Source organism: Channa argus, chromosome 5 (genome assembly GCF_033026475.1).
Source record: "Channa argus isolate prfri chromosome 5, Channa argus male v1.0, whole genome shotgun sequence".
Taxonomy (NCBI): Eukaryota; Metazoa; Chordata; class Actinopteri; order Anabantiformes; family Channidae; genus Channa; species Channa argus.
The window spans coordinates 7082072-7098035 of record NC_090201.1 but is presented as its reverse complement, the minus strand read 5'-3'; the positions used below and the strand labels follow the sequence as shown (position 1 = coordinate 7098035).

General features: G+C 41.8%; 1 protein-coding gene across 6 annotated transcripts in view; it reads left to right on the top strand.

Annotated features, from left to right (window-relative positions):
• arhgap46a (Rho GTPase activating protein 46a) overlaps positions 1–15679 on the top strand; it is a 30664-nt gene extending 14985 nt beyond the window's left edge. For 4 of the 6 annotated variants that reach the window (XM_067503739.1, XM_067503737.1, XM_067503741.1 and 1 more), the window contains exons 3-10: positions 5580–7014; positions 9200–9866; positions 10105–10197; positions 12203–12276; positions 12587–12786; positions 13462–13553; positions 13695–13864; positions 14167–15679. In XM_067503739.1, the coding sequence (XP_067359840.1) occupies positions 5580–7014; positions 9200–9866; positions 10105–10197; positions 12203–12276; positions 12587–12786; positions 13462–13553; positions 13695–13864; positions 14167–14361 (2926 nt within the window). In that variant the 3' untranslated portion in view covers positions 14362–15679. Of the gene's footprint in view, positions 1–4274; positions 4427–5579; positions 7015–9199; positions 9867–10104; positions 10198–12202; positions 12277–12586; positions 12787–13461; positions 13554–13694; positions 13865–14166 lie in introns of those variants that run through there. The other 2 variants (XM_067503742.1, XM_067503738.1) reach the window with 2 other exon arrangements.
• Positions 15680–15964: the final 285 nt, after the last annotated feature.

Sequence of the window (15964 nt, the reverse complement as noted above, 5' to 3'; positions counted from 1 at the left end):
ACATCTTGTTTTATCTCTAAACTCTTTGTTGTAGTAAGCTTACTTTTCATCTCTTTCCACAAGTATTTTAAGTTTGCATATAATCATTGCAAAAATGTTGCACTTTTGTTGTTATTGTTATGTGCATTAGTGCGTTGGTCTGGTTAGGAATGAGAATCGGTGAGCTTGCATGCACTGTAATCTGGTTACAGTCGACTTTCGCAGGAAAGCCTTTTTTTAACTTTTCTGTTTTCCAAAATCAGTGTTGGGGACTGGTGAAAACAGATTTTTTTTTTTCTTCCACGTGTACATTTCTCTTACAGCATATGTGCATAACTAATAAGTGCAGATTTAGCAGTGAAAAGCTGATTATTGGAGAGATCATCAATGGAGTGATGCTGCCTCAGTTTAATTTTTAATTGTAAAAAATAATGACAAAGAAGTCTAAATAAGCTATATTCCACCATGGCTTTTTTTTTTTTATTCAGACATTCTGTGCTGTGTATTATCAGCTGTGTCTCTCCTCTTTTTCCGTATTACCTACCAGAGAAAACTGGTTTCTCTGAGATAGATGTCCTGATTTTTTTTTTTAATTTAGTTTTTTTATCTTTATTTTTTTAATGCATTGAGTAATTCTATTTTTCAGGGCACTTTCAGCGTTTCTAATCTTGCAGTTCCTATCATGTCATGTAAACAATAATGCGATCTGGTGTCCCAAAAGGAGTTGTAGGTACTCTTTTAGATTTCAGAGGCGGGTCTCTCTGGAATGCAGTTGGGTTTGGCCTCATCCTGTCCCATCAAAAGGATCCTAGTGGCTGTCCTTTGGCTCAGCCCAATACTCTACACAAAGTCAGGCTGCGGGATACACAGACATTCACAGCTGGTAGACATCTTGGCTCTGAGAAGAGGTGTGTCATTTCAGCTGTTGTAGGACAGTTGCTGCCTACAGGAACTACGGGGCTATCAGTTTAACCCCCTAACACCAAAATTCTACTTTGCTTTTGCATGATATATTTATAAAATATATTTTAAAAGAATGCTAAAGAAGGCAAATTGGCTTTCTTCATTTGTGAAGTAGATATGACACTGGAAAGAGGATTTGCTGAAGACGGTTTCCTTCCTCTACGCCATTTGCAAGGCTACAATTGGCCTGTGCTGTGAGGTGTTTGTGTAGCAGAGGCTTGGCCTTTGTGACCTAATTTCCGCTTCCTGTCCAGCCAGTGTTAATAATAACCCCTGTTTTTCAGGCCCCGCTATTCCCAGGGGGTATATTTAAGACTTCCAATTCCATATCCCTATCCGCCAACGTGACTCAGCTGATGGCTTCTCCAACAACAGTTCTTCCAAGCAGGAAAGAAAGTAGAGACAGCACATCTGACAGCAGCGTCCCTATTGTGTAGTTAGACAGTTATTGAGACGACCTGAGTACAACAATATTCAGAATGGTGACAGAGCTATCAGGATCTGTGTTTCTGAGCTGCCATAACTAATTTCAATTTGCTGACTGTTAAGTTGATTTGTTGCCCCAGAGGCCAATCAGATTACCTTATTGCTTTCCAAAGAGCCTGTAACTTCATTTTATCCTACATTTCTCCATCCTCTCAGATCTCAGGATCTCAGAACAACAAAGTAAAATTAAAACCCACCTTTTTAGCCTGGCTTTTGATTAAAATATCTAATGTCTGGTATTCATTTATTGTATATATTTACATATCATTTATTTTGTAATTTTTATGTTTTATTTATCATTGTTTTTACTTGTTTATCAAGATCTATAGGACACTGAGAAAATAGTCTCCTAATCCATAATGTCTTACTGCCCTCAGTTTGAGAGCCTTGTTGTCAACTTCTCTCTTGTTTATTTATTTATTTGTTTATTTGTTTGTGGACATTATTAACACATTATTGACTGTGCTTGGGACACCTTCACATCAACTTTCTGTCATCTGTAAAGCAATTTGAATTGCATCAGTCTTTAGAAAGGTGCTATATAAATAAAGTTTTCGTTTATTGATTTGAATGACCCTCTAAAAGGTCTAACATGCTGGCACCAGGATCTAAATGAAGGGGCTTGTAAGGGCATACATGGGTGTCCCATATGGGTGTGCACATGTGCTGCATGTGTTTGCAAAGTTTCCATTTCAATTGTTTCCCAAGTATAAATGATCACACAGGAAGAGCTTTAGAAACACCTGGGGAAAAAACTTACCCTCCCAGTAGCAATTATTGTGTCTGTTTTAACCTCTTTGATAAATTGCAGTGCATAATCTCCTCCTTCAGCTAACATTTAACACCTGACAGACTACTAGCAGGCAACACACCCTTTCTAAACAACTTTCATTATGATTACAGTATAGTCCAGACCTGTTCAGCATTATGTAAGAGCCTACCTGCTTGCCTGGGTAGCTCACTTGGGTTTGTGGAGGGCTTTCTAGTTTCAGCCTTTTCCCAACCGCTCCCCCCTTGCACTCCATTACTGTTGTGAGAGGGGTGTCTCTGTGACAATGCCACAGCCATGCATTGTTTGAACCCTCACCCTGCTGCAGAGGCTACTGAATGAGCCCTGAGGAATGTGAGCCTTCCCGCTCATTCCCTTGCTGTTCTCTCCCACGACTAATCCCCACCCCTTCTCATTTACACTCATGTACTCTAGTCTCTCTGGCTCTGCTCATCTCTAACCCTTCCCCACAACCCACCATTGTACTGTCATTGCTGTTTTTCTTTTGATTTGGGGTTTGTATTCATACTTTATTTGGTTGACCTGGGGTTTGGTAATATCCAAGTGTTGCTCTAGCTGTGTAATGGGATTAGAGGCTTTGGATAGGGATCGAAAATACTGTTGAACCTTAGGGTTGGCTACCGGTCCACATGTGATCTTGATGATCACCGGACCAAACTCACTGCTGACAACTTACAAAACGTGCCAGTGCTGGAAAAGGCTGAATGCACTAGACCTTTGCTGAGCCTGGCTGGAACAATAGCAGGCAAATAACAGAGACCGACCCTGACAAAATGCCTAACTCTTAGCACTGTGAGCTCCTCACATAGTCATTACAGTCTTTTAAGAATTAGCTTAATTTATTGTTTGAATTGACATGAATGCATTGTATAGAACAATGTTGTGTTTTTCTATATGAAGTAGGTTAATGTGATGGGGTAATTTTGTCCAAGAACATTCTGTTATGCTGTTTATAAGCCTACTTTAATTAAGGTTGTGCCCTTACTTCCACACAGTGTGTGAACATTACATTAGGCATTTCCTGTTTGTGCTACATATGGGGAAGCTTTCTCTCCAGCCCTCACAGGGCCTCCCCACATAGGAAATAGTGGTCACTACTATCTCAGGGTCAGTCCTCATAAAGTACGTCACCCACCCACCTAGAAAATAGGCGACACATTATGCATGCTTTTTGTTTGTTTTGTTTTTTACAGTCAGCTACTGCCTAAACCCAAATTAGTTTTACGTGTGATCAGCAAGATTTTATTTGTGTATAATAAAAGAAGAATTTCATTATTGTGGTTTTTATGTGTGAGGTCGTCAGTGTTATATGGCTGTCCAATTACAGGAAAAGCCATGATGTTTTATGTATGTGCTGTTCCTGCCATAGCAAACCAGTGCTAAATGGTTAGCTGTGTGTGTCAGCTGCAGAGGTGGGAATGAGTTTTCTACCGTTTGTATTAACTCCACCTGTTTGGTAAAGTTAGAGTGAGAAAATATACAAAGTTTCAAAGAGTACAAACATTGGCTTCTCATGTTTACAGCTGTTACCTATCAACCCCCCTCCATCTATACACCCTCACACTTGCTTGTAACAGATAAACAGTAGTTGTTTGGGGTGAAACACCTCTATCAGAGCTTCTTGACTTCAGATGTGTCTGTATGAGCGTTGTGTGTTCAGCCAGTAAACTCTTGATTGGTGTCAGTAGTGTTACTAACAGACTTAATGGAGGCTGACTCTCCTGGTTCTGAGTCAGGTGATTGTGAACCAGCTGTTTATAGTCCTTGTCTGGGTGGCAAATCTGTGGGACCATTTAGAGATGAGAGCCTGTTTATGTAGTTCATAGAGTGAGTCACAGTGTGACTCACTCTATGAACTACAGGTGAAATACAGTCCAGAGAGACAGAGAGAGAGAGGGGCAACTAAAGGAAGTTTGCTGTTTGCTTGAGGACCTCAGGGGAATTGTTTCAACATTGTTCAGAGATATGTGGGGAGGAGAGAATGGTCTCCCCACCTCTTTCTCTCCTCCCCCTGCATCCTCTTCCTCCCATTACAGCCCAACTCTTAACTAAGATTGCCCTTTTGGAAGGGGAAAGCCTTTGAACACTAGCCTTGGATTCACACGACTCTGTGCTTGGTTGGATTTACAAGGACATAAGTTGATCAGCTTTGATGTAATTAATTATCCCACTTAATGTTAAATAGTTGGGAGGTTAGGAGGAGGGAAGGTAAGTCACCTAAGCTTGCCTTGAAACGTATTTACTGGTTTGGGCTTTGTTTAAGGAAGAAAGTAAATTAAACTTGTACATTCTGCACTGCATTATGTGTTTTCCTCACACCAGCTGTGGCAGTACGTGTATGTGCGGTAATGCCCACTTTAAAAACTCATTGGTTTAAGGGAGCAGATTTCTGATCAGTTAAGGAAAAATCCTGGTTGCCAATCCCAATAGAGGACGATTATGGGTCATTGGTAGGGTGAAAGGCAGCAGACCCTAGTAACAAGACCAGATTGATAGCAGATTGTTTTAAGTTGCCAGGATTAGCAGTTGGCCACTGGGTTCTACGTTAGCTCAGCCACTCAACTACAAGGAGAAGAATTAACCTTTGGTCCAAAGCAAAAGTCTTCTAAGCTGTGCAATGCTACAATTCTGTTTTTCAGATCAACTTCTTTTCATGGGGCATACTGCTTTCCAAGTGTTTATTAACTGATTTAAATGGCAGACTTTCATTCCATGTGACCCAACCATTGCTGCTTCACATGCACACTACCAGACAAACATCTAATCTATCAAGCTCTAGTTACACATTTTACAACTGCTTAAACTGGTGAGGGATTTTGGTGAGATGTGATGCATTCAGTCACTCATTATGTTTTAGGCGCTTGGTTTGAATATCCGGTGAAGTTGTTGTCTCATGGGTTTGACAAGGCTAATATTATCGTGAGACTAAAAATGGAGAAAAGACTTTGCAGGAGAGAAAAATGTTTAGAGAAGAATTTGTGGATTGCTGCTGCGTTTTCCAACTCTGTCAGCCTTGGATTTTCTAAAAGAGATGAAGTATAACAAATGCCTCCATGCCTGTGCATCATGGAATGTGATGATGTTGCATTTATGGTTATGTGTGGAAGCTTAAGAGGGTTTTCTTATTTGATTATCCGATTTCGGGTTGTATTGCTGTGTTGCAGGCTCTAAAGCCCATTGCAAATTGCACATATAGCACTTCTAATTTGCCCAAGCAAATTTGATACTCTACAATATTGATTGAGTTGCTGTGATGCATAAAAAATGTGATACAAATGTGATTGGGCTTCAGTTTGACTGCATTTACTTTGTTACTTTGACTGACATGAAAATGATTTTGGTAATGTTTTCTCTTCTGCAGTGATGCTTCTCAAAGATGGCAACCTGCACCTGGTTCTAAAGCAGCCATGCTGGTGAAAGTGAACAGCAGGAGTCGTAGCCATCCTAGTCCAACCTTACAGCCGCAACATCTCCAGCACAGTGCACACAGCAAAGCAAACACCTTTACCTTGCACCCGTCTAGCAACAGTGCCCAAGGTGGACAATTAGGCCCCACCCAGGGATATAAAACTGCCCCTTCTGGCAAAACGGCTGCAGACTCACGTCAGGCCCATCACCTGAGAAAATCCAGTAATGGTAACTTCTGTTTAGTGACATCAGGCAATAGCCATCCCAGTCCACTACTTCACAGATCACAGACCAGCACACCACGCCCTGTCTCTCCCCAGTATGGTTGCACTGTCCCAATCTATGATGAGCCAGTTTCAGACTGTCCAATATACGATGAACCCCCAATAGACATGGAGGTAGAGGGGGCCCACCTGTACAATGGACAACTAGTAAGTCGCCTGACACCTACCCATAGCCTCCAGTCCAGACACCTCCAACACCCTGGATCATCATTTTCAGGCTCCAGACACAGGAGGAATCCTTCCTCTGATTACAGCCCAGCTGGCCTGGAGTGCATCAAGCACATGGTCAATGTGGACCCCAAACAGGGGATCCAGTCTGGGTCTCCTGTACTTAAACGTGCCCCATCCCCTGTCCCTAAGCAGGATTCTGTCTTGACTCAGCCTCAGGCACATCCCCGGCCTCAAGCCCACTCTTTGCCGCAGTCTAGAGGTCAGTTGCGGGACAAAGAGCCAGGGATCCCAGGCCCAAGTACACTGGACAAGAAACAAAATTGGCGCATCCTGGAGGCCACTGTGCAGCGTGCTATGGAGGCACGACACAGCAGACAGAGCAGCCAGGCCTCGCAGGACTTCCCCTCCTCAACCCCGCAGGCCACAGCAAACTATCAAGACTCTGGTTATTCCACAGGCCCCTCCCCAAGTCTGAGAAGAAAGAGTAGAAGGAGGGTAGGAGCCAGTGGTGGTGCTGGAGGAAGGCCGGGATCCGTAGGCAGCAGCGGGGAGCTGTGTGCTCTCAATGAGAGGTTGATGGCAGAGATGAGGGAAGTTGTGAGTCGCTCCAACACAATGAGGGAGGTAAGAGCAGGACTGGACCCTGAGATAGGGGAGAGAGTGGCGGTACCTCGGACACGCTCCCCAGCCGACTCACTCAGGTGGTACGGAAGTGGTGGGAGTGGGTCAGCAGGCAGGTGTGCATCTCGAGAGGATCTCACTGGGGCTCCTCGGTCGCTAAATAGAGCAAATAATCATGGAAACTCTCCCCTAACTCCTCTGGAGATTCCAGGGAGGCAAAAAAGGACCTATGAAAAGGTGGACACCTTGGAGATGAGTGTGAATAGCCAAGCCAGCCTGTCCTCACCAGACACCTTAGGACCACCCTCCCAGGTAACCCTACCACCTATTGTGTTTATGTTTGCTGTACAGGTTTGTGTTTGTGTATATGTGTGTAAGCAAAACAAAATAGATCGTAAGAGGATACATTTTACCTAATCCAATATAGGTTGTAAGAGAATACATAACTAATCCAATATTATTATACTTTTGTCTAATGCTGTTTCTGTGTTGTTGTGTGGCCTGTTAATCTCAGCTGGTTTGCTTGGGTTCAGCTTTATTGTTCTAGAAAAGCTCTTGATTACTGTTGTCTCTTAATGTTCACTATCAGATTAAGAGGAGTTTCACTTTGTCAGATAAGTTGTAGATGAATTGAGCATATGTGTATTATGGGAATTTTTAGCTGCTGTGTTAGTATTGTTGAGTGTGTCTAGTCCTCTAAACTGTGCATGGAACAATGGACAGATTGTTTGGAAGAACATAAATAGTCCCACTCGCTATTGGAGTAAATCAGATTTAAAAAACACTTCCTGGCACAATGGGATTGGTTGTTTGACTTTGCAAAGATACATATGGATGGACCACAGTGATGGCTTATCTTGAAATCAATTGTGATGAAAGAACCTTTGACATCTTGTCATGGTTATTTAAGTAGCACCATGTGGAGCCAGTTCTAAATTTTCTAATCTCTAAAGACCTTCTTGAAACACAGTGACACCCATGTTCCCCTATATTACAATATATTTCTATATATTGTTTTGCCCCAGAAGCAGTCCAAATCCACCACCTCAACTGTTTAGAATGGTTCAACAGGGAGCTCTGATTTGAAAACTGAGACAACGTCGTCTTTTTACAAATAGCATTTTGGGAGTTGTCTCGCTTGAGTGTCTAGATGTGCCCAGGACATTTAGTGGGCAGGCTGGGCATAGTTGGCTATAATGACCACAGTCTCAGCATTACCTGTCATCCTCTTACCACTGTCCATCTGTCCTGCACTACAGGTGCTTTATACTCATATGCCTGCACTGTGTTTGGGTATCTGGGGTCCATGCCAGGCCAGAGAGTTTCAGGACATGGCTTCCCTTGTCAGGAAGGAGGGCTGCTGTGGCCCATATGGCCCATGCTTGGCAGGGAGGATGAAAGGAGGAAGAAGGGGGACACGTGCTGATACCAACGCTTATTGGTAGCTTTAGCGTGTTAGACAGCCAAGGAGCACTGAGCAGACCCCCATAAGTCTGTCCTGGAATGTTCTTCAGACCTGCTGTTATATCACTCACTCACTCACTGACAGATTTTAGCTTACTGTGTATGAGCCACTTTACATCTACAATCTGAACATTTTGTTCTTGACAAAAAACCTTTAAACTAACTTGTTCAACCCTTTGTACAAAATGCGTGATTTTTATACTTTCACATACAATCCTGTTTCACTGTCATGGCCTGGTCAATAGTGCTACTGCACATGAAAGCTGTCAGTAAAACTGTAATTTACTAAAAATAGAATTTGAACAGAATATGGTCTATCCTCTATTTAAACATAGGTTTTGTTGCGTTTGATCTTCTGAAGTTGACCTCTGTCACCCGTACATCAACTGTGTATGGTCATGTAGACTCACTGCCAAAGCTGAGCGTCAGATCTGCTACATTTGATTGTAAGACCAAAATCTAAAGTCCAACTTGTCTGGCAATCAGCAGCTCCATATTACTTCAGGGTCTAGTTGAAAAGAAATTCCAGCGCATTTTATGTTCCGTTACTAAATTTGTGCTTTGATACTGGCTGAGGATTTGTGTTGTTTCGGGTGTTTGCATAGCATATCCAGGTTACTGGTTTCTCTATTAAGGGATCTGAGGTTCTCCCTATGGTGATAAACTCCACCACAGGGATCACAGGTAGGGTATGTGCAAAGTGTAGCTTGGGTTTTCAGTAGAGGTGAACCTGGTGTGTGGATGGTTTTGGTTAAGGACTGTTAAGCCACACTCTGCTGTTCAAACCCTGACAAGGCCAGGGTTTATGAGAATTAGAAGTTTGATTTTTTATTTTTTTTTTCTCTCTTACTTTTCTTGAATTTATTATGTCAATCCTGCAACAATAAAGAGCTCCACCACTGACATGTAGAGCAAAGTAGTCAGAAGGCAGAACAGCACATTTGCTTCACCACACAGTCTCATCTTACATCTTCTCTCTTTTTCCTCTTCATAACTGTTCTTTTCTGTTTCATCTCCTCTTGTTCTCCTGCAGGCGGGCACCTTAGAGCTGCAGGCTCAGTTGGAGACCCGGAAGAAAGGCATGGTGGATGGGCGGACCGCTTCCCTGGGCCCCCACCGCCCTACCAACCATGACAACATAGAGGGAGTTGATGGGGCAGGAGTAAGAGCAGGAGGATCTTCCTACCAGCTCTCCTATGCCACCCTTCGGCAACCCCCACCTTCTGACATGGGCATGGAAGACTGGGCCAGCAAACACCTTAACATGCACACACAAGGTCTGTTCCGTCGCCGTGTTTCCATTGCCAATATGCTGTCATGGAACCGTGGATCAATCAAAAAGCCCATGCTTGTAACCAGCAATCGAGCTGTCAGGAAGGAGGCTTGCGAAATGTTCAAGCTGGTGCAAGCCTACATGGGAGACAGGCCTTCCCGTCTGGATCGCCGTCACTGTGCACTTCTAATTGTCACCAAGTGCTGGGACATGCCAGGGCTGCGGGACGAGCTATATGTGCAGTTGGTGAGGCAGACAACGGCTAATGCTAGCCCCAGAAGTTTGGCAGCTGGTTGGGAGCTAATGGCTGTCAGCTTGGCCTTCTTTGCCCCCTCCCCTAAGTTCCGCTGCTACCTGGAGGGCTACATCCAGAGACATACGGAGCCCACCAGCGACAAGAAATGTGAGTCTCAGACTGAGCAGCAGGGTGGGTCACCTTTCTTTATTCTGTACCTCCCTGTGTTGTCTAATCATCTGAGAACTGCCTCCTTTTTATTACTACAATTTTGTTTCTTAATTTTCCTGTACAGTTGTCATTTAATTTAGTCAGTATGAATAAAAATAAAATGGCCCGTATGTTTAATGACCAAAAGCTGATTTTTGTTACTGTGTTTATCTAACTGACTATGTGAAATTTGACCTTTGTGGTTTTCTTTGATTTATAGTGACTCAGTTCATATTGGAACAGCAGGAACTAAAACTGAAGAAGAATTCAAAGTCCAGAAAGAAGCGAAAGCAGAACACAGAGGAGGAGGAGGGTAATTTAATTTCATTTTCTTGCCTGCCTTTCCAAAATTCTGCTTAAATAACATTGTATCCTCTTTATCTCCTATTTTTATAAATGTATTAGGTAGGGAGTGGGTCATAAAGATATTTTTCTACTCTCGCAACACAGGCCATAACAAATCATTCACTGTAGACTGACCACTGAGTAGGATGACAATTTCAGCACTCTGCAGGATGTGAGATGAGGGTATGCTGATGTACTTCAGACACAATGAATGATTTTACAGAAAGTTGAGTTGGGGGGGGGGAAATGTAGGATGAGAATTTTAGAAGTTTCTGAAGTCACACAATGAACAATATTGTGAATCATGGTAGTGGTCTCTCTTACCACTTGCATGTCAGAGGGCCATTTAGGAGGATACCTAGTCATTGGCACGTGCCCTTACTAAGCAGCCCACACTGATGATGATGATGATGATGTCACCAGAGAAGAACCCAATCATCTCACAGTAGACACCACAGCAGCGGCCTCACACATTGTACTTGAGTGACACACACTCATTACTTTTCGCTGGAAACAGTCCAAACTGACTAAGAGGTCAAAGCGAAAACCCACTAAAAATTTCTTGAAAACTGTAAAAGCCTTTAGAGGGACAAATCTTGATGAAGTACAAAAACAAGAAAAATAAAGTCTCTTATGGACCAAAACGGCATAATAAATGCTGCTGTTTGCCTGATGAATGGAGTAGTTGGTACATTTTGTTAGACCAAAGCAATGAGTTGCTGTGAGCAGCCAGTATCAGTCCTCCACATATTTACATGGCTCTGTGTGTTTTTGTTTTCGTTTATCATTAGCCTGCATATAGCATCTAATGAGCTTGTACTTCTCCTGGGGTTTGGCTGCCTGGTTGTTGTTGATTTTGTTGTTGTTATGACATTAAAACCTGGGGTAAATATAAACCCCCTCTAGTGTTAAAACCCGTTTCAACCCTGCAGCAGGAGACTGCACTCTTGCTTTTCTCAGAGTGAATGTACATCTTCTGTCTACTGAGCTATGGGGGAAAAGCCTGTCTTTGCCAAGATCAAGGGCCAATTATTGGTAGGATCTCTCTAATTAGATATAATTATAGTCAGTCAGTGAGACTAGCTGCAGTTTTGAACATGCAGTGATGTCACCTGTTTGGTATAAATTTGGGGGCTTTGGCTGTAGGAAACATGCTGAAAATTGTTTACTTTTTATTATCTCTTTAAGTTTATCTCTCTGGCCCTGGTTTAGGCACATGACACAAGGGAGATTATCCGAACTGGAATAGGCCCCATGAGAGCTTAGTATTTGGTGCGAACCTGTTAGCACAGACGTGAAAGATGGGGATGCTTTATTTTTCTGAGCACTCACGATGACCTAACAATCACAGTTTGCTTTTTTTTAGTTTTAGTTTGAGAACAAGAAGTAAAGAGAATTTCTAGGGACTTTTCCCAGGACAGATCAGATTCTTTTTTTTGCTTGAGTCTCTTGGAGTACATCCTGCCTCAGAAAACAGCTTTTTTCCTCTAATGTAGTTCACTTCCGAAATAGATCTGAGCCCTACAGTAGCTACTTAGTGCAGGTAGCAGACAGGGAGCCTGTGTTTCTCATTCTCTCTGAAGGCCTTTATGGCTGTGTATGCTGATGAATCACCTGAGCACTGGATGTGTAGGCTGGATCCTCCTCTGAAGCTTTTGTTCAGCAGTAGTAAATCTTCTCTCAGTCTGACAGTTTAGCCAGGCCTGCTCTAATCCCCATATACCAGAATAACAATCTCTCTAGTTACCATTGTCTGCCTCTCATACTCTCTTTGACATCTGTGGGAAAAACAGTGTGCCCTGTTTGTGGGAAAGAATTAGAATAATTTACTATTTTGTCTATTCAGTAATGCCTGATCCTTAAGGATTTAATGTAGGGTCCTTGAGGATACAGCTAGGGTGTGCATATTATTTAAGTAGAGTTAGGTTTCTATGTCCTTGATCTGTAAATTTGTCTCTTCTGTCACCCTACAGGTCTGCCTATCAGCACATATGCCAAATTCTGTCATCGCAAACTGCAGAAGGTGGCTATCACTGGAGGCAAGAAGGTAAGATAAGAGAATAAAAAGAGGAGTCAAAATTGGAATTCAAATGGTGCATTCACATGCTATTAAAATATTGCATGATTGCATGATATAAATAGTCCATGTGAGTTTGAAAGTTGTGATTCACATGTGAGTCATACTAGATATTGTCACAGAGAGAGCCACAATTACAGCCACATGGATACAGTCACAGAGACGTAAACACAGATCCAGTCATAGTAGCACAGCTTCACACATAGCCATGATTAGTGTCATAATCCCTGACATAACCAAGATATTAAATCTCTCCTTTGCTTAACCATCACCCCTCTAGGGACTACGTAAGCCCACCTTAGAAGAGATCGACCACAGTAGACGGGCCATTGTCACCCCCTCCCTGTTTGGCAGTTCTCTGGAGGAGGTGATGGAAAGGCAGAGTGAGCTCTTCCCAGACAGAAAACTGCCCTGGGTGCAGGTTCAGCTTTCCCAGTATGTCCTGGCTCTGGGTGGGGCTCAGACGGAGGGCATCTTCAGGTAAGCCTGACCCAACTCAACCAATTACATGCCTTCACTTAAGCAGTGTGAGAGAGAGTTTGAGATATTAAAAGATCTTATGTACTGCATGTGTGTGTGTGCTGTATTGTATGAATGGTGTATGTAAACAAATGTGTGTGGTCTTCTCTATCACCCTATTTCAAAGTAGGCTCTTGTCGTCTGCAATACACAGAATAGTAAGCAGAACAAACACAGCCCTGCTTTGCTCTGGAAACTAGTACTGTTTCATCTGATACTTCATGATATGTTTGTACAGTAGTGTTTGGCCTTTAAGCAATTGGGAGCTTCACAACTGTATTTTTGTGTATGTATTTTCTCAAGCAGTTTTAATTCTGTAACATCTTGACTTGTTTGGAAAACTGTTGTTTTTGTTAAACGTGCCATATATGGAATTTGTGTGTGATATAATTTGTATGTACATAACTCCCTGTGAAACGTTAGTTATTTGGTTAGTTTTTTTTTTCAGTTTTTGTTACAAAGTGATACTGCAAACAAAGAACTGAGTGCTTTCACCCACCAGGCCACATTTGATGCCAATTGGGTGTGCATGTCTAATGAATTTGCCACAAGGCATGGAGAATATGTAACGATGGACGTAGAGATCCCTCTTGTGGCCACCGACTGTAACTGAAAGTGCTTGTGTTTTATCTGCAGAGTGCCTGGAGACATTGATGAAGTAAATGCGTTGAAGCTCCAAGTAGACCAGTGGAGGATCCCAGAGAACCTCTCTGACCCTAATGTTCCTGGTGAGGAAGGCTGTGTTTTGTGTGTGTGTGTCTGTGGGAACGTGCGCGTGTGTAATGCTTTTGTCTCTACGCCATTGTATTTGTTGCATCCTATGTGTGTGGTTTGACTATTCCTCTTAAAGAACATGTCCTTTTGTTCAGCCTCCCTCATGAAGCTTTGGTATCGGGAGCTCGAGGAGCCTCTGATTCCCTTGAATTTCTATAAGCAGTGCGTCAGTAACTGTGATGACCCAGTGGCAGCCATCGCTGTGGTGCAGTCTCTTCCTGAGCTCAACAGGCTGGTGCTGTGCTACTTCATCCACTTCCTGCAGGTAAGAAAAATCATTGTGGGTATATAATTTCCTGAAATGCAGAAATCTCTCCCACAAACATCCTTATTGCCACCTTGCTTGGTTTTGTGTAGTGTTTTTTTTCTTCAACATTTCCATCATATTTTATTTAAAAAAAAAAAAAAAAAGAGAGAGATCTATTTAGCATATAGTTAGGGCTTTAAACCAAATAATTATGGCAAACAACCACAGAATACATTTCTTTTCTTTTTTTTTTTTCAAATTCTTAGTGTGATTCAGCCTTTCTCATAGCCTTTCATCTCATTCATCCTAATTATCTGTAGGTATTCGCTCAGCCATCTAATGTTGCTATAACCAAGATGGATGTAAACAACCTGGCCATGGTGATGGCCCCCAACTGCCTCCGATGCCAATCGGATGATCCGCGGATCATCTTTGAGAACACACGCAAGGAGATGTCTTTCCTGAGGATGCTTATCGTTCACCTGGACACCAGTTTCATAGAGGGGATGGTGTAGACACTGTAAACAACAGATCCCACCTCAGGTGCTGGATCTACCCTCCACCATCTCTAGTTACACCTTTTCAATCATGCATAAATACGGACTTTGTTCAAAACACACTGGAAATTCTTGGGATGAGATATTGCAACAGCTTTGACTTTCCATCCTTATGTTTTCCTGCTTCATAGTGAGAGACAATACACATCGTTAGTTTGAATCTGTTATTTTGATACTAAAATCCACAGTGACAGCTTTTAAGTTGTTTACTTTGAAGACTGTTTTCTAAATGCTGCATGTGAAAACGTATTTTCTTCTATATTTCTTACTCAATGGATATGAGTCTTACAGTATTTACTTCAGTTCAGAAGTATTCACTTGCGTAAAGTTAGTAGTGGTGACACTTCTGTTATTTGCGTGTGTGTGTTTGAGAGATTCTCAGTGTGGATAAAAGACACTGTCTTCTTTTATCTTGTACAGATTATTGAAAATATGAAAAGTGATAACTCTTGTAATGATGTCTCATTAATAAGTTGGTTTGTGCTGTTTTAAGTAATTGTACTGATAGTGGGAGTTCTCATACTTCATTTTATGACATACAAGAAGCGGCACCAACACGACTATTGTGACGGTGAAAAGAGCCTGCATTTTAAAGCACAAACTGGAAGAATGTGTAGAAATGTTTCTAATGGATGACACCAATTTTCAACGTTTATAAAATTGGAAGTGCTTTGATTTTATGACTACGCACTCAGCTGAAGCCACATCAGAGTGCTGTAATTCCAGTTTTGTCACATGTATGTGGGAGGCTGTGATTCAACTGTTCTTTCTGTTATCTATAAAAAGAATTCTTCAATTGGAATTGTGTTCTGTTTTGTTTGTGCTCTTTGGCTCAGGTCTTATACAATAAAACGGGTGTTGGATATAATAACTGTACATGGCCTTTCCCACAGATTGAAAATTTAATTAATCTACCACAAACCCCTGTACTGAGAATAGGCTTTGTCAATCTAGAATATGATAGATAAATATGTAGATAAAGCTTTTTGTGTCCCCTCTCAGGCACTACTAATGTAAATATATTTTGTGTGTACATAATAACTCCTTGAGTGTATTATAATGATCTTGGTCAAGGGTGAAGTTAACTGTTGCTGTAAAGAGCAGTAACAAACGTGTTTTTGTAATTAACTTCATTGCTCTGCTGTAACCACCTGCCTTTTGACCATAGGACTGAATCAGACCACTATCAGTTTGTGTGTGTGTGTATATGTGTGTTTATGTACCTTGTTGTTATAATATGGAATTACTGTCCATAATAAAATTTTGTTTAGTTGTAGCTGGAATTCCTTGTGTTTATTTTGGAAAGATGATGCCTTTATTTTGATAGTGGATAGCACAGAGGAGACAGGAAATGAGAGGAGGAAAAACCATGCATTTACCACATGGCCAGTGTCTTCAAATTCACTCAAACTTTTAATTTACCTCTTGACTTTTTTTTTTCAATTCCAGTACAGTATTTCTTCTATATGTATTCACTGAAATATAAAACTACAAGTCCATGTATTTATTATAATAAATGTCAAATGTATCAAAATGTAGTCTAAAAGCTACGTTAACCAAA